General features: G+C 41.3%; 1 protein-coding gene across 3 annotated transcripts in view; it reads left to right on the forward strand.

Moving 5' to 3' along the window:
• Positions 1-19,164, forward strand: part of prex2 (phosphatidylinositol-3,4,5-trisphosphate-dependent Rac exchange factor 2) — a 97,323-nt gene that overhangs the window by 33,977 nt on the left and 44,182 nt on the right. For all 3 annotated transcript variants that reach the window (XM_085468477.1, XM_085468478.1, XM_085468479.1), the window contains 12 exons: positions 988-1,091; positions 1,188-1,237; positions 5,622-5,697; positions 6,590-6,662; positions 7,925-8,067; positions 8,743-8,835; positions 9,465-9,613; positions 9,710-9,795; positions 12,780-12,916; positions 14,277-14,394; positions 15,077-15,261; positions 17,099-17,260. In XM_085468477.1, coding sequence (XP_085324603.1) covers positions 988-1,091; positions 1,188-1,237; positions 5,622-5,697; positions 6,590-6,662; positions 7,925-8,067; positions 8,743-8,835; positions 9,465-9,613; positions 9,710-9,795; positions 12,780-12,916; positions 14,277-14,394; positions 15,077-15,261; positions 17,099-17,260 — 1,376 coding nt within the window. The remainder of the gene's footprint in view (positions 1-987; positions 1,092-1,187; positions 1,238-5,621; positions 5,698-6,589; positions 6,663-7,924; positions 8,068-8,742; positions 8,836-9,464; positions 9,614-9,709; positions 9,796-12,779; positions 12,917-14,276; positions 14,395-15,076; positions 15,262-17,098; positions 17,261-19,164) is intronic.

The following is a 19,164-nucleotide window of genomic DNA, read 5'->3' on the forward strand; positions in this document are numbered from 1 at the left end:
GTTTTTCATTTTTATCTCCCGTCCTCTCTCCCACTCAGACCCGCTTTATCATCCTTTGCTGTCCCACATATTAAATCAAATCTGCCACAGTCTAATTTACTTTGTGCTGCACAGTGTAGAGCATGCAAATGCCTGCCATTCCCTAACCTAACCTCTAGACATGTCTGAAGAATGCTGTACTTTCACTCTTTGGCTGGAGTCTACAAAGTAGCTGTGGCTCTCTTATTTATTTCTTAGCAGGTGTCCCATTTAAACACAGCTTTGACACAATGTTTAGGTAAGGGATTATAAATATTAATCTTTTCTTTCCTTAATGTTTGTGTTATATTTTCTCAGCTGCTGTTCTGTGGCTTTGGGTAACAAGTGTGTTTAGTGCATGAGACTTTAAGCTGGCTAACGCTCTGCATTCACACTAAATGGCGCATGCAGCCCTGGATGGTTTTTCTTTCTTTCTTTTTTCTTTCTTTTTTTTCCTCAAAAGTGTAGGGCCCCAAGTCAAGTTGTATCTTAAATCACTCAGGGGCACTTTATTGCTTCCTCAGTGAGAAATGAGATGGGGCTTTAGAGCTGTTCCTGACAGAGAGGAATAACTCAGAGCCCCTCCGAGCTCTCTCTCACGGTGCAGTTAGCAGTCCCCATGCGAAAAACGATAGAATATCTTTTTATTTAAAAAAAAAACAAAAAAAACCCAAAAAACTTTAATGGAACCCGCTCAGCTGCAGCCAAGAGTACGGAGCCAGCTTTTATGACTGCTGGGGGGTCTACACGCAGTCCCCTGAAGCGAGAAAAGCAGGAAGCTCTGAGCAGCTGTGCTATCTGTGACTGCTCTGTGTGGGGTTGGAGTCCTTTTCTTGTCTGGAGAGCTTGTTTCTCTGTGCAGCCCTGCTTGGTTTGAATGTGTTTTGGGTTTTTTTAATTTTCACATTTAAAGCAAACTGAATAATGCTCCCCTTCACTCTGGGGCCTGAATGTGTGGCATTTCTTTAGTCACAGACAAACACCAGTTCAAACCAGAGCCCGTGCTCTACCGTTTCCGCTACGACGACGGCACCTACCACCCGAGAAGTGACATGCACGATGTTATATCCAAGGTAACAGTGTTGCGGTGGAAACGCAAGTCGATTTAAAATCGCACTTTAAGCGCATATCGCTGAAATAACCCAAAGTCTCTCTCCTGTTCCTCACAGGGTGTTCGGCTGTTTTGTCGTCTTCACAGCCTCTTCACTCCCGTCATCAGGTGGGCGGTCATTTTCTTTTCCACTCCATTGCAGTCAAGCCAGGTGGGGGCACGTGTAGTTCAGCGTCTGGCTTTTGTGCCTAAAAATAACCCCTGCCTGCCACATACGAAAAAGTGACTAAGAGGGATTAGGTTGTGAACTATGAGCTCATTGTTTTCGAGGACTTGTGAGGAGTTGGCACAGGCTCCTGTGGGTGATTGAGCATGACAGGTTTTATCTGGCTGTTCTCAAGACACAGATGTGCTGAAAGAAACTGAATCTATTCCCTCAATTTCCCTTCGATGTTTACATTCATGCTTAAAACAAAAATTGGTGATATTGTGATGAATCTCACATCATTTTTGATGCATCCGAGAGGAAAGTTTGTTGGAAAATGTTGTCATGATGAAGAATGTGAGTTAAGTGGGTGATCATTTGATTACAAAGAAGGTCCTCCTACAGTTTCCCCTTTTTGTTTGTGTGTGTGTGTGTGTGTGTGTGTGTTTTATAACCTAACACATGGTCTTGATCAACATGGTAAGCAGCTTAAAAGGTAATTCTAAATATCTGGTAGTTGTAGTAAGTAGTAAGTTTGACAAACATTCCCATATTTGTGGTGTTTTTACTTGCTTTTGTGGAGAGATCTTAATTTCATTCCACATTTTCATCAGTATAAAACCTGTTGTTCAATAAATAAAGCCAAAAATTAAAGTTATTCATGCAGATTGTTTTGTCAAAAATATATGACCAGGTTTCTGTGCTTGTCCCACTAGACATCAGTGTGGCGTTCGATACTGTTACAGCAATAAGAGATGTTGTGGGTATTGAAGGTACTGTGCAGTGGTGAGTCGGTGAGTCCTTTTCAAACACAAAGGTTAGTTAGCGAGTTCTCCAGGGTTCCGTGCTAGGACCAGTTCTATTTACATTATACATGCTTCCTTTAGACAGTGTAATTAGAAGGCATAGCATATGCATTGTCACTGCTATGCAGATGATAGCCAACTTTTTCTATCCATGAGGCCATATAACACACACAAATTAGTTAAATTGCAGGAATGCCATAAGCACATGAAGACCTGGATGACCTCAAACTTTCTATTTCAGATAAAACTGAGGTTATTGTATTTGGTCCTAGAAATCCAAGAAATGCAGTATCTAGCCAGATGCTCACTCTAGCTACATTACTCTGGCCTCCAGTAACACTGTGAGGAATCTTGGAGTAATTTTTGACCAAGATATATCCTTCAATGCGCATATTAAACAAATATGTAGGACTGCTGTCTTCCATTTCCATCCAGTATCTCCAACATTAAAAACATCCTGTCTCAGAGTGATGCTGGAAATCTAGTTCATGCATTTATTACTTCTAGGCTTATTAATTCCAGGATGTCCTAAAAACTCCCTGAAAAGCCTCCAGTTGATCCAAAATCAACTAAATTCAAGACTACAGTTTCCCTCGGATGAGTCTCTGTACCTTGCAGCATCACGTGGCCCAGTCACAGCTCAACAGTGCCTCATTTTTTTTTTTTTGTCTCAAAAACAGCTCTTAACACATTTCATTTAGAGTGACTGACATCATATTGATCTTGTTTTTTGAAAGGCACGCAGAGCCATTCCTGATTTAAAATGACATACAGCATGATGCAAAACAGTAATTAAACTTGGAAAATAAGCATGCTGGCTGGATAGAATGAGTAATGAAACTAATGTGACTTCTCTCAGTATCTTACAATAAGGGAAAATACTGGAAACTCCCCAAAGTGGACTCATCCAGCGTAGGCTATGTAGAAATTGTCACTTAGGCAAGTGCTTTTTGTTTTTAAAGCTTTACCTAGAGTGCCTAAATGTTTATTGGAGTATACAAGTTCTTTAAAAATCAGGCCTCGTTATATCTTAGAGACCTCGCAGTGCACTCTCAGACTGCAGATTCCTTGGTTTTTCCAAAAGCAGAGAGGGAGGCAAAGACTTCAGCTACTCTCAGGATTTCTTTTTTGGAACCAGCTCCACGTTTGGACTCAGGACAGACACCCACTCTGTTTTTAATATTAGATTTAAAAATGTCTTTTTTGATAAAGCTTGTATTTAGGGCTGGGTCAGGTGACCCTGAGCAATCACTTAGTTATGCTGCCATTGACTTAGGCTGCCAAGGGACTTCCCATGATATAATGAGGACTTCTTTCCATCCATTTCCTTCTTTGCTTCCTCGCTTCCGTAGTTTGGATTTTGTCCTGCCCTCCTGTGCTCACCCCCTAACTAGTTGCAGCACATGGCTGCCCCTCCCTGAGCCCACTTCTGCTGGAAGTTTCTTCCTGTTAAAAGGGAGTTTTTCCTTCCTGCTGTCACATAATCCATACTCATAGAAGATTGTTGGAATTTTGTCTACTAATGTAGACTCTCTACCTTAGAGTGGCGACTGTTGTTGGCGCAGTATAAATAAAATTGGATTGAACTGAGCTGAATCTGCTGGCCTGCTTTGGTTTTTACTTCTTATAATCTGACTTTAATTCTATTGCCACCTGCTAATGTGTCGTATGGCGAAACACAACATCAGAGTTGGCTGTTTATACTGATTTCAAATAACCCGAATAAAAGCTTGAATTTCACAACTATAAAACTGTGCCATGGCTAGCGGGGGCACGCTGATCCTTCATCTGTCCTAGCATAGAGACTTTTTTGTTTGCTCTAACTGCTAAAAACCCCAAAGGGTGAATTTGTGTGTGTATGTTTGGATTGTCAGCATTCAGTCCACTGGTGTTTTTGTGTTGAGGCCAAAACTCTTGGCGTAAAAACTCCTGTTGGTGAACTTGAGTTGTGTGCGTTGTTAGCTCACATATCTGCGCAGCGCATTCTCCCTGGGAAGCCAGTACAATGCATCACAGGGCCTGGGAATGCCAGAGTTTAATTGGAGCAACCAGCCCCTGCCTAATTAGGTGGAATTTCCTGGCAGAGTAAGAGCGATTAGGCAAAGATGGGGGTATATACTATGCAGACCCCATAACCCTCTGCAGCTTCTTTGCCCCCCTTAAGCCTCTGCTTTCATTACAAGAAATCAGTGAAACCAGCCACTCCAGGGGATCTCGCTGCAAAGGAGCAAATGCCCACTTAAGCTGTTGTACACAGTTATATGTTGAAATAGATAATAAGAACAATTTTTCATCATGTACACAGGGACACTAGAGCCAAGGCCACTCATAAATATTCTTTACATACAATGGGGGGAAAAAAACTGTCATTTTTACCTCAGCATTTGAAATGTTGACAAGTTTTCCTCATTATGCTGAGGAGTCCTCCAGAAGCTCAATATTTACTGATGCATGGGTAGGATTTTCAGAATAACAAACAGTATGGAAAACTGCTTGATTAATTTCTCACTCCTGAGCAGTGGATTAAAGCTTGAACTTTCAGCATCCTCTGTGTAATTTATTCTAAGGAGTACTTAGAAAGTACGACAGTTGCATCCGTTTGCTCACAAAATGTCAAGACAAAGTTAAAAACCACCTCTCTGACCTTTCCCTCTGTTACTCCTCAAACTGCTGTTTCCTTATCCTCGACATATGGCTGCCCAATGGGCCGTTGTTTACCCCCATTTTTCACTCTGACAGCCTCACTTTGCACCAGCGGCTGAAGCCCAACTCTCACTGGCTCTAGTATCCCATTTTGGGGGAAATGCAGGGTGGCTCTTGGTTCCTCTGTCAGAGTGGTTTATGCATGGTGCGACATGGCTTCCAGCTGTACCGTCCTCATCCAAGACTAGCGCAGGCTGTCAGGCACAGTTATGTAACAGAAAGTTTCAGAATGGATCAAACATGGCCGCGCTTGGCCTCTAACAATTCACTTTCTGAAGAGTACCAGGAGTCTGAAATCAGACTTTAACTTGGCCCACAAGTCTTGTTTGACTTGTCTGAACTGTGTGTGCTAGAAAGGCCTGTGTATGTTTAGTTTTGTGTCCGCGTGTGTAAGCGTTTGCATGTGCTGGAAGCGGTGGAGTGGTGTAAGTCACGGTGGTTCTGGACTTTCCCGGCCCTGCAGCTCAGCCCCTGCGTGTCCCCGGGGAGGCCCCTGTGTTCATGGGAAAGTCACGGCTCCATTTCAAACAGCATTCTCGGGGTCTGGCAAAGTGCGGCTGTGTGGGTAACACTGAGAAAAGCAACCCCATACTGACATGGAGCACCCCAAGGCCAAACACCAGCCAGTACTTGAAACGAGGCCACATCTCGCTGACACTGGGAATTATTATCCCTCCTTTTGGGCATTGTGTTTAAATAGACCAAGCAATTATTTCTCTACATATTCTTTGCCTACATTTTTTTTTTCACATTTAAAGCAAATAGTAAAATTTAAAATACCAAGAACTTTCTTTTCCAGATCCCTCTATTGATATCTTCTGCTTTTGTGCCCATCCAGGGACAAGGACTATCATTTACGGACCTACAAATCAGTGGTCATGGCTAACAAGCTCATAGATTGGCTTATAGCACAGGTAAGCTCTTTCGCTGCTTCACAAATGTTATTTAATAAGAATACAAGTTGTTGAATTTGTCTATTTTGCTTGTGCAAAGAATTTGATGAAGTTAGATTATTATTCTGAACACTATTTTTTTTTCTTTAAATTCAGATACTTTCATATAGTTTCTTGTGTGTTTTTTAAGAAGACACCTTTCCATTAGTTTCTGGCCATGTTGAAAACACATGTCCCACCTCTTCCCCTTTCAAGCATAGAAGTTTAAAAAAAATAATTCTGGGAGCGTCTGCTGTTGTTACACGTCAGTCACTTCAGATGTGCAGCAGAAAAAAAGACACCATCAGACTTGAAGCTCTCAAAGGAGCTGAGAGGAAACGAAAAAAGAAAAGCAGAATTGATTGGATAGCAAAGCTTTATTGACTATGACAGGAAGTTCTGAGGTTGACAGATTGATAGTCCTGTTCGGGACGACAACAAAGGGATGAAACATATATGGCGACCAGCAACCACAGAATCACTGGCAGTCATTACATGCTTGTGTCTGCGTAAATGTGCATGTGTGTGATTGCGGTATTCCATATGCATGTGTTTGAGTCGGTGCAGTGGAGTGGCTCTCGCTTCTTCAGTGGGACTTCAATAGCTGTCACACTATACTGTCTAGACATGATTTTGGCTCTGTTTAAGATCGAGTGTGCAGAGGCTCTGCTGGCCTTGAGGGCTTTTGGACGCAAGAACAAAGGAGGGGTGTGAATGTGACATTTTGACTGCACTCTAAACACACAATGTCCTTTGTTCTGTTTTCTCTCATCCTCCTTTGCTTCTTTTTTTTATCTTCTGACTTATTCACTATACCCACTCTTCACGCTTACATCTGTCTTATTTCTCCCGCGTGTCCACTCTTCTGGTGCAGGGGGACTGCAGAACGAGGGAGGAAGCGGTGATCTTGGGGGTGGAGCTCTGCAACAATGGCTTCATGCATCACGGTACGGCACTTTCCACTCCTGATTAAAATAAAAGGGGAAAAAATCCTGCAGAACTTTGGAATCCTCTCCATCACTGAGTAAATGAGAGATGAATGCTTTGGTGAAACCACGCAGAGGGCGTCTGGCATTTAGCGTCCTGTTTTAGAACATAACCACACTTGTTCTTTTTCCATTTCTACTTAATATCCCTCTGACATGCTACAGGAATAGAACTATTTTCCAAACCAGTGAATATAAGTGCGTGTGTGATGCTTGTATACCATCATTAATTCCATGTATGCATGTTCCCATATACTGTATGCACTGTATATGTCTTAAGTAACTAAGTGCTATGGGTAAATACATGAAAACTGTTTATCTGTAAGTGCAAAACAGACAGTGGCCATGGTTACAGTTTGCTTATGAGAGTCGGATTTGTTTTTAACTGCGCACCTCCCCTGTGCCAAAGTCCACATCATGCACACTACAGTATGAATCACAGCATGTCACCTCGTACCCCCATGATGCAACTGCTTCAAACTACCCGCAGTTCAAGCCTCACACTACAAATTACCAGCACATCTCCAGAACATAACAACCCCAGCCATCAAACTTCCTGTCACTTCCACTGCCTACAGGGTAATTTCATAATTTCATTTCGTGCCTGTAAGTTATTTGCCCTCACGATGTAGCTATATCTGATCTTGAGAGGAATGAAGTGAGGAAATGTTAGAAGGAAGCTCTGTTCTTTCCCCTCAGGGCTATTTTTTGGTTTAAAATTGAAAGTCATAGTGGATATGTTATGTTGCCCCTGAGACCTGGTTTGTTCAAAAGATTTTTTTTTCCTTTTGCCATAAAAGTGGGGTCTCATTGTTTCCCAAAGTGTCTATTTGTGCATTTGGCGTGCAAATACTACTGCGGTCACACTTAGATGGGTTTAAACTTCTTAGCGTAATGCAAAAAGAGTTTTTTGCTAAATTTAACATGTTCTGCTTCTGCACAGCACCACACAGTGAGGTTACTCCCTCAGAAGTTGTCTGGGTCCAACATTTTAAATCCACCTTTCAAGTAACAATTTTTTCCGACACTCGCATACATTAAAAAACAATTAAAATTAGGATCTCCTATTACTTTCAGATATAGGTAGGAGTCAGATAACAAGCTTTAACACATTCACATTTAGCTATCACATTAAACTGTACTTGGCATTTGTAGCTAAATCTGTGGACTGTTGAACTTTCCAGTCACACTTTTCATATGTGACTTTGTTGTCACTCCCTCAGTGCTGGAGAAGAGTGAATTCAAGGACGAGCCCCTACTGTTCCGCTTCTTCGCTGATGAGGAGATGGAGGGTTCCAACACAAAATACAAACCTATGAAGCATGACCTGAAAATACTTGAAAATGTCATCTCCAAGTCTCTCCTGGTGAGTGCTCCTTGGTGGATTATTGATCGATTATTGCTCACTCCGACTGATATGCTGTGGCTTGCTGGGATTTAAGATAAGATAGAACTTTATTAATCCCTCGGGTGGGTTCCTCTGGGAAATTCGACTTCCAAAAAAAGCACAGCAACGACCAAAGTTACAGTTACAGAACTGTTATATATATATATATATATATATATATATATATATATATATATATATATATACATATACACACACACACACATATATATAAATACAGAGACAAATATAAATAAAATATACAAAGGGGATAAATAGAATAAATAGGAATAAAAAATAAAAATACAAGTGAATTGCACATTTCAAGTGTTGAGTCTATTGCACTGTTTATTTATTATTTATTTATTTATTATTATTATTATTTATTTATTTATTCACAACTTGGAGCAAAGTGGAAACGCTGTAAATCATTATGCAGCACACAGCTGTGAGAAGTAAAAGTAATAACGCTACAAAAGTCCATTTTATACCTTGGTAAGCAAACCTTGTTTGTTTTTTTGTTTTTTGCAGCAAGCGAGCAGACAGAAATGTGTGTGCTATCGGTCTTTAATAGTATCTTCTTCTGCTGTGTCCGTGTTTGTGCTTGGTCTGCTCGCTTGGGATTTTGCTGATGCGAGACATGTTGTTTTCCAGATAAGGCCCAGTGATGGAGGCTATGGCTTTACCCTGGAAGAGAGGAATCGAGTCCCCATAATCAAATTTGTTGAGAAGGGCTCCCCAGCTGAGGTGACACGGTCTCACACACAGAGATGCACAAAAGCACAATCGTGAAGTTTCTTCTGTACTTCTTTGAAGCCTTTTTGCAACGTGTTAGTAATGTTTATGCAAAAAAAAAAAAAAAAATGCATTCCAGGCATAAAGCTCTCCTCGAGTTGCTCCTCATTTAGCAGATCATAGGTTATAGAGAATAGGAAGGAGCACTGCTAATGTGATTGCTTTGATTTTATTTTCAAAGATGAAAGTAAAGGCAGAGCTGTTTTGCAGATGTGCCAGCCAGTAGAAGTCTTTTGTTATTAAAATGTGATTCAGTCATTAGTCACGAAAAATAGAACCTCGTGACTCTTTGCCCTTCCTCTAAACCTGCTTTATTGTGATGTGGCACTAATGCTACCTTTAGTGCTTTCATACAAATATGTGTGATGTCTTAAAAAAAATTAAATCCTCAACAGGATCCAGCTGTGTGCTGACAGACACAAGTTACCCAGTGTTGTCTCCTAATGCTGGGAGTGTGCGTGCTTTTCATTGTGATTCAAACAGTCCACTGTGATTCTGCGTCACATTAAGACCGAATGTGTGACTTAATCCTTTTCTATAATTTATATTTATTTCTCTTGCTCTTCATATTCTCTTTCAAGATGGCTGGTCTGGAAGTGGGGAAGAAGTTGTTTGCTATAAATGGAGACCTGGTGTTCCTCAGGCCTTTCTCTGAAGTTGAAGCTCTCCTCAAGCAATGTTTTAACAGCAAAGGACCCCTCCGAGTGCTGGTCAGCACCAAGCCTAGAGAGTAAGTGTCAGATCTTTGCACGCACACGCAATGTCAGTTTCATCTTATTGTGTGCATATCCCAGCTCGGTAATTTACTCTTTCCTTTCATTTCCAGGACGATTAAGATTCCAGACTCGGCCGATGGCTTGGGATTCCAGATCCGTGGATTCGGTCCTTCTGTGGTCCATGCTGTTGGGAGAGGTAAGAGATTGCAGTTTCCACCACTTGAGCTGTCTGGCCTCATCAGCAAAAGTCTTTCCATCACCTCTTTGTTATTGTGGCACAGCTGGCGAGCAGCTGCTACACCAGCTTTGGGGGTGTGCGTGACTTGGCTGCGGTGTGACATGATCGCAATGATTTCCATGCACCTACTCGCATTTTTCTTAGCAGTTCGATTAGGATAGGAAAGTTTGATAGGAAAGGCTTTGTTCAGCAATTCTCCTTCACCGATCAGTTTGATAGGAAAGCACTCTGCATTTTTTTGCTCTAAATTCATCAGGCCTCTTACCTAATGCAGCATATTTAGTTGCACTGCTATCAGGGCTGGCATGAGGTAGGGTCCAATCAAAAAACAATTCGTCTCCATCTCAAGGGAATTGAATCTTTTATTTTTCCCCGCCTTAAGCAATCTAGGTCAGATTGCAGAGTATGTGCTTTCGTGTCAGCGTGCATGTGTGCGCCTGCATGTGTTGACTTGATGATGTGGTTGCTTGGGAACCTGGTGTGTGTTTAAGTGGATGCTGCGATCCCCGGGGACAAAGCTCAATATATATAGGAGGTGTCTCATTCCTTGGATTGTCATAATAGCTTCTGTTCCCTGGTGTCTGAGGTCAACAGGAGCTGGTAATACCAATTAGAGATGAAGAAACCGAGGCACAGAAAAAGAGCAGTTGCACAAAAATCTCTGTCGTGAAATTAATTTCACACAGCAATTCAGCGTATTGGCACTGTTGCTTGACACCGGTGTTGCACATTTTTGTAAAATAAGTGTTTAATGCGAACCAGGCATCTATATTTTTACAGCTGTGGTCAGCAGTTTACATACACTCATCATAGGCACGAATGCCATGGTTTGTTTGGGGGTTTGATTTCTTTAAACTTTTGTCTGCAGTATACATCACTGCTGTGATGTGCAGTCAATTTTTGTTTTACAAGTTTGAATTTATTTAGGATTTTAGGATTTTCTCTAATCTAATTTGTTTAAAGGGTTAAAGGTTAGGCTTTCAAACCTAAGAACATAATGTCAGCTGTCAAGTATGGTGGTGGTAGCGTCATGCTGTGGAGCTGTTTTACTCTCAGTGGTACTGGTAGGTTGCAAAAAGTGGATGGTAGGAGGATTGCATCTAAATTCTTCAGCTTCACCTCAAATCAGACAGCTAGATGGTTGAAACCTGGACAGAGGTGAGTGTTCCAGGACGATGATCCCAAACACATATCAAAACTGGTTTTAGAACAGATAAAGCATGCTAACATTATGCTTCAGGAATGATCTTCCCAAAGTCCCAAACTGTAAAGTATGTGGGAAGCTTGCTCCATGTCAGGAAGGCAACTAATTTAAATTAAGTCTACCGATTCTGTTAAGAGTGGTCAAATATCAGGCCAGAGATATGTCACCATGAGAACAGATGACAAGAAGCTTGTTGATTGTCCCTTCTCATCATAGTTGGTGAGGGTTCATGTGTGTATTTGAGCCCGTATGTATAATTTTGACCCCGTGGGGATTAGAGAAAATCCAAAATAAATTCAAACGTCTTGTATTTTTAAAGTCAGTAAAGATGTATGCTGTACAATTATTCCACAGTGGAAAAAGAACAGTTTAAAGAAATCAATAAAACGCCAGACTTATCATTATATTCATGCCCGTGATGACTTCACGTAATTTTTGACCACACTTGCAGAAAATCAGAAGTCTAGATGGATGTGTGTTATTGTGTTGGTTGTTTTTTCCTTATGATATAGACATTTTTCACCTTAAAATGTCTTAAACACGTAGAAAGGTCTTGAATGTAGTGTAAGTAGAAGGCACTAGCCTTATGGAGTGCCATAGCACGACTCCACATGGCCAGAAAGCCATCTTTCAGCTAGTTAACTAGCTGAATCCTCCTTGAGTTGTCTAAAAATTGTTTGGTGCTATAGCCAAAATGCTAACTACTGAGGATTCAACTGAAGTTTCAACTTTTGACCATTATGAGTACACCATCTGGGTACTTGAGCTGCCCTTCATTTAGTTGTGCTTATCAGTGTAAACACACTTATGCACTCTAAATAGTGTAATAGTACTAAAGTATGCTGTTGTAAACGCAATTAACATAGCAAGCAATAAACCTGCTAAACACTAGTATGTTAATACTGTTGGGGTGACCTTTCTAAAGGAGCAACTCACCTGAGACTGGGTGCTTAGAGAGTTATTGATTATTATATTTTATCGTTCATTAGCAATACATGCTTATCCTTTTAGAGAATCCCAAGGCATGTGGGGGGATTGGGCAAAAAGGCCACTTAGAAGATGTTGAAGCCCTTGTAGAAAGCATAAAGAAAATATAAAAATGTTTTGAACAATACTCATTCATACTGGACTTTGCTAAGTGTGTTTTTAATGTAATATGTAGACTCTTCTCTTCTACTCTATTAATAACTAGAATATCCTTGTCTATTGTTGATATATTATAAGTTCAGTTGATGCGGAAAGGAAAGTACACTGGATATGTCCGTCCCTGCAATCTTCGGCCAAGTGATTACAGATTCCTTACATTGCAGCGTGAGGTTTTCATGATGTATTTTTAAGGAGCTGAGAAAACAAATGGGAGGAATATTTAGTCTGCCATACACTTCCTTCTGATAGCTGTAAACCTTGAAGTTCTCCTATGGTCTGAATCACAATCCCTCAGAGGCCTTCGTCTACCCCAGATAAACAACTTCCCTCCTCCCTGCACCACACTCTCCCTCTCACACTCCTCCTGAGCTGCCAAAAACAGGAAACAGTCTTGTAAATACAAAGCAAAAAAAAAGAATGTTGTTCAATCTAATTTTGCATACAGGATGTGGAAAAAGTGACAATTATTTTCTTTTAGGATGTGCTCATGTTTTTTTCATCCGGTTTCAGCATGCACCTGCAAGATAACGTGCGGTAGCTCTTACTCTTTTCACCCCTCCTTCCCCTTGCATCTCTGTCTGTCTCACGCCAGGCACAGTGGCAGCAACTGCCGGTCTCCACCCAGGCCAGTGCATTATAAAGGTGAACGGTATCAATGTGAGCAAGGAGAGCCATGCCAGCGTCATCGCTCATGTCACAGCGTGCAGGAAGTATCGGCGACCCACGCAGGTGAGACGGGAGGAAGAAAGGAAAAGCAAAAAGGGATAAACTGCAGAGTAAATCTAACCAGACACAAGGATTTGTCAAGGGGGGTGGGATGTCATCCAGTGGTAATGAAAAAGTATTTAATTTTTATTATGTGTCACTGTGGAGCAGAGAAAAAAATGAATAAATGATTGTCTTGCTGGAAAAATAGAATTCGTTTCTGCAAATTTGTTAGTAGAAGTGCAAAAGAGCAGAAAATAAGGGAAACTATTTACCCTGGTTCTCTCTGCCTTTCCTTCATTTGGGTCATTACGCAAAAATAATAGTAGTTTTGGCTTCTTTAGCACTGACCCCTGGCTCACAGTGGTGGGCTTGTTGTGGGAGACTGGCAGGCTGCAGATAGAGGTGGGAAAGGATCCCGAGGCTGGCTGGGGGTCAGAGTGGGTGAGAGTCTTGGAGTAAGACTGATCGAAGATGGAAGGAAAGAGGGGGATAGTGTGGGGTAGGCTAAACAGCAGACAAGAGTAGGAGGAGAGCTCGGTCCACCTGTCGAAGGTGGGAAACGGTGAAAAATAGAAACCCCAGGGTGTGTGTATGGTGTGAGTTAGTGTAGTGTGTCATTATAATTGAGCCTCGTGTGGACCTCAGGCTTAATGGTGCACTAGAGTGTTCCAAAACTCCTGGAGATCTGGTTTCCATCAAGTGTGGACCCGGAGGAACCACCCTCTCGTTCTCGCTCTTTGCGTCTTTGTGTGTGTTTGTATATGCGTGCCTGCGTGTGCGGTTGTACACTAGAAAACCACAGACCAATGGGACGGCGCAGCATGTAGCCTTGGCAGAAAACCCTCTGTGGGCTTGGGTGTAGAGAAAGGACACACACACTCAAATACACACAGGGCATGCTAGAGTGGGTTGATGAGTTTGGCATGGGTTTGCTTTTGCGGTCTCACCGAGAGCCATGTTTCCATATGTTTGTGAAGACTTTTCACTGTATGCTCTGCCAACCCAACTGTGACACTGCACACCATATCTAGGCAGAATCCGCTAAACGGGCTGCAACAAACCTCCAGCCTCAGCTTGTGTACACATGCACACAATCAACAGAGTGATAGAAATGCCACCTGTTAAACACCAGGGTTGGAGGGATAAGAGTGATGCTGCAGTAGATTGATTCATGTGGACAGTTGTGTACATATGGGCCTATAATTTCTCCAGTTAAATTAATTGTAAATTAAAAGACACAGACTACAGTTAGTCAATTTAAAGTGTAAATTGGGGGGAAAATTTCATTTTAGCATTTTCTTCACTAATATGATACAAAAATAATGTTATAAAAAGTTCAAATGAAATCCATCTTTAATTATTTTTTCTTTAATGTATTTAGCAAGATACTATCAAGTGGGTCTACAACAGCAGTGAGAACGCCCAGGAGGACAACCAGAAAACTAACCAGAAACCCATCCCTGAGAAGAATGGAGATGGCTTTGAGTGTAAAGTCGAAGGTGACGACACACGCACACACATGCTCATTCACAAGCTACATGGGAATATGTCATTTTGGCAAAGTGCTTCTTTTTTTTTTTTTTCCTTTTCTCAAAGTGTCTGTGGATGTAATGCAGGGTTGTTCACAGGAACACAATCCCATTACCTCCTTCAGTTAACAAGTAAAACATAGCTCCAAACATGCTCATCTGGAATGTGTTAGTGTGAGAACAGCTGCCCCCTCTGGCTCATCAAGTGTTAATTTGACCCTGCAATTTATGCATCCCAATGAGAGAGTAAAACAGGAAAGCTATTCCCTTCATAGCAAACAGCTCTGTCAGGATTTATAACTACATTAGGTCACTGCTTTACTGTAGGGCTGGTTAACTTGCTGCTCTTGGAATTGCTCCGGGGTTTGTTTTTTTTTGTTTTTTGGAGGGAAATGGAAGAAAGCCACGAGCAGAAGGTCTTTCTCTGAAATTATCTGCAGATTTGGTGAACAGAGGCCTCCCACAGTTCTAAGTGTGGTGATGAAAACACTGGAAAAAACTGCATCAGTGCATTGTAGAACATTATTACATGTCATTATAATAGTTTCAGGCATAAATACCGCCTTGTTGCTTCGCCAACATAAACATAAAAAGTTTATACTATGTTTTGTTTTGTTTTTTATGTCTTATGTTTTTGTGTCTCCAACCTCAGAGGTAATGGACAAAATCAACACTATAGCTATCATTGATGGAAAAACAGACCATGTAAGTCTGACAGTAGACAATGTCCACCTGGAGTACGGAGTGGTGTACGAGTATGACAGCACAGCTGGCACCAAGTGCCATGTACTGGAGAAGATGGTTGAACCCAAGGGATTCTTCAGCCTCACTGCTAAGGTAAAAATGCAATTACATGAATACATTACATTTCCTTTCTCATTAGGGGTGTGTGTTTTACTTATTTATCTTAATGCAAAAATAATTGGTAGGCTAGTTGGTAGCTTTTATAGTAGATATTTGTCCAATATCAAATTTTCCAGCCTTACATTTATTAGCATTTTCTCTCATGTATTGTATTTGTTTAACTGAATATGACTCATAAAGCTACTTTCAGGTCCTTCCTTATTTACAAGGAGTTGTCACAGCACATAGCCCTGCATGTCTGATTTAGCCTTACTTAAATCCATTTCCTGATGCAACCCTAGAGAGATTTTTCTCCCCTCTGGAGACTGAACTGGAGATCTTTTGCTTGTTAGGTGAATGTGTTAACCTCTACACTATGGATTCATTAATTGCAGGCCTCATGTGATTCACTATTACTAAGGCAGGAGGCAAAGTTTGGTGTTTAGTGCTCTGCAAAAATGCAGAAAAGCCCCCATGAGGTGTGTATTCTCCACCTGACAGGGAACCCAGTAGTTGAAGTTCTCTGTGTTAGCAAATCCACATCTAGCAGAATGTCTTATTCAGCTAGTAAAAATCCCCCTGAGCGTAATTTATCAAGCAAAGATGTTGCGTTAAGCTGTGACTTTCATCCTGGATGGTTGTGGACAAAAAGAGGGACGACAGTGAAAGAGAGGGAGACATTTGATTACCTTTTATATGATGGATAGTGGTGCTTATTACCAAAGAGCAGCTCCTTGCTTGGTAAGGGATAGCAGCAGACAAGATGTGAACAGACTTTACATCTTGTCTGTGTTTTAGCCGGCTCTTGAGCAGGAGTCTACTAACACACGAGACTTTTCTTCTCAAATTTGACAAGATGCACAAATTCCACCATAAATTCCAGTGTAACGTTTTTGTTGTCACTAAATCCAACAGCTTTCCTGCTGTGCAGATTGGAGTGGAGCTTGAAGCTAGTGAAAAGAGACAGCTTTATTTTAGTCGTGTTAGTTCTCAGCTGGGCTAAGTGCATGCTTTTTACATCCCAGCAGTGATGTTCACAGAATGATCATTATTGATTTAAGATACACAGAGGATGGAAGACTCACTCAGACACAGATGCACACTTGCTGATGTGGGAAATGAAACACAGTTTGAAGCGTATTTCTGCCAAATTTCATGATGAACAACATCTGTCTTGTTTATGGTAAATTAGACAAGATCACATTTGGGTACATGTTTTTAAGTTGATCTAGATTTACTGTTCTTGTCCTCTAAAGTGTGTGAAAGCTCTCTTCTAAACACTGCCGATGACATGCACAAAACAACACTTGCCATAACTTCTCTCACTATATGCAATATCTCTTTTCTCCCAAGTAAAATTTTAGTATTATTATAAACATCTGCTCCCGCATTCCACACCGTCCTCTGAGATCTGTGTGATGTTGAATTTTAATGTTGGTTACGCTGTCGGGGTGCATGGGTTGTCTTGTGCTTCAGTCTCTTCCTGCTGTTACATTTCCTCCCTCGCTTCCCACCCTCCTCCACTGGGCATCTCATTAAGAAGGCTCAGAGTTTTGTGTGTCTTATTGTCTTCATATCTAATCTCTGATTTGCAGTCTTCATATAAACAGTATATGCATCACAATAATATTCATATTGGAATTAAACTCCTGATGAAATGCTGCAAATAAATCTGCCCTCTGTCCAATTTTGATCTTGTTTTCGACTGAATAAGGAGCTTGGTCATTCATTTACATCCCATTAGTTCCCCCAAAAGGGATTTTTTTTTTAAAAAGAAACATTTGCATATCATTTAATCAACCCTGACTTTGTTTACTCTTTCTGAAATCAGATCCTGGAGGTACTGGCGCGTAATGATGATGCGCTGGTGCAGATGTGTGGAAGGTTGATTTCCAGCTGTGATCTGATCCCAGAGGAGCTGCGGGTGCGCCTCAGTGCCATGCATAGTGAGAGGGCAGAGCACATTAATCGACGCATCACTAACTACAGAAAGGTAACTGTTTGGAGGGCCTTGAGCAGTCTCTTGTTGCCATGCTAAACTGTACAGCTTGGAAGTGTGAGTATGGACAATTCTCTAAAGACCTACAACAATAGAAACAGGATGCAGCTGGTGTGGAGATACACGCTTGCATAGATCCACAACATAGTTTTGCTCCTGAAAGAAAGACTGGGAATCCTTTCTGAAAGCTATAAAACATAAATATAGTGTAACAGGACTTGTAGAGGGATTTTCACTACATACTTACTGGAAATGAAAAGAAACTTTAGTGTTAAGGACTTTAAGCACACTGAAAAGATACAGACAAGGTACACATGCATATTTTTCTCACTGTGCTGATTTTGTTTCCATTAAAGTATCAAGGTGCATCAGTCAGTAAATGGACTGGACCGTAGTACAAACAAGTTCAACCAAGAGCTCAACTATCTGAATGCTTCTTAGCGGCACATGTAACGAGTGGTCGTTGACCTTCAAGACTTATTAAGCCAAAGTGTCTTGCTGACTTCCACACTTATTGCTGACTTTGTGATTGTGCCCACAATATAGCGCTTTGCTTTCAATTACAGCTGGTAAATGACAGAGCCAAAGCATTTTCAGCACTTTTCATTCACATCTGCAAGCATGTGTCTATAGGCAAAACAACACATGCAAGTGTGCGTGAGAGGGAGAGAGGATCTGACTCAACATGCGATTGTGCCTTGGATTCATTACCAGTCACTTATAAATATCTCTGCATAGCCACAGCCAGCATTTTTTTGTTGTGTAAGATCCCCTCATGCAGCAGAGCATTCCTTCTCAGACCCCTAGAGAAAAAGAGCAAGAAATGTATGTAGAGAGAAAAATGAAATTTGTGTGGGACAGGAAGACGGAACAGAAAATGATTAGAAGGAGACATGAGCTTGGAATAAATTTTTCTGACTTATTCGGAGATCGCGTGGATGTGTTAAATGACTCTTCGGTCACTGAAGGTCACTTCATTGTCCATGTGAGTCATCTGTTCAGTTGAAACAACAGCTTCACACTCCAGCTTTAAGAAATAAAAGATGAGAAATGTTTGCTTACAGGGATTTTTTTTCAGGTGTACGTTAGGCTTGTGTTATCTGCCTAAGATGCTAATACCTGATCTGATGGCTTAAAGCATCTGTTGTATATCCAAGACAGGATTCAGGCCCGGTGGGGTGGGTTCACGCAAAGTGCAAAGAAAAAAAAAATACCTTCATGATATTCTGTATCAGCTGTATTGGTGACAACGTCACTGCGTGTTGTGTTTTTACAAATAAAGTGCAACTCTTAAAAGAGGTTTCCTTGCACAACAGGGTCAGTTTGGGGTAGAATTAAAATGAATATTGGCGTTGCAGTCACTGTTAACTTTTGTCTTGTACCAGCACGGCATATGGGACACCATCGCAACATCCTCACAGAAAGACCGGCATGTTTGAATTAATTTTTTTTGGTCTTTTACAATAGTTCTGACCTCTATGAGCTTGACCGTTATGAACGCCGAGCACTCCACCAGCTGTTCAGTTTGCTTTCTACTGCGCACAGCTGTAAACATGGCAAAGCGAAAGAGGAATGATGTCACCGGTGTAGCTAGGTGTAACTGAAATGGATTAACACAAGGCAGCCATCCTGACACGAGGCTTTCGTTTTGCCATTTTCTGTTTACATTCTTTTGCCGCTAACACAGTCTTACAGATGATATCATGCACGGTTAGTCGGGAAGGAATGTGGGGGCTGTCGTGTCATAAAAAAGCAAGATTTTATGACTCTGTGATCTCTAGGCTGACACAGTGACCATCAGAAAAGATGAACCAGACTACTTCGAGTCGTAATTACAACATGATGATACAAGCTGCTATGTACCGTTTTAACTCCGTTCATGATAAATGATGATGTTG

The sequence above is a fragment of the Copadichromis virginalis genome, linkage group LG9, assembly GCF_057382275.1.
Source record: "Copadichromis virginalis isolate Kocher_CV1m ecotype Utaka linkage group LG9, C_Virginalis_male_GT1.1, whole genome shotgun sequence".
Classification (NCBI taxonomy): domain Eukaryota; kingdom Metazoa; phylum Chordata; class Actinopteri; order Cichliformes; family Cichlidae; genus Copadichromis; species Copadichromis virginalis.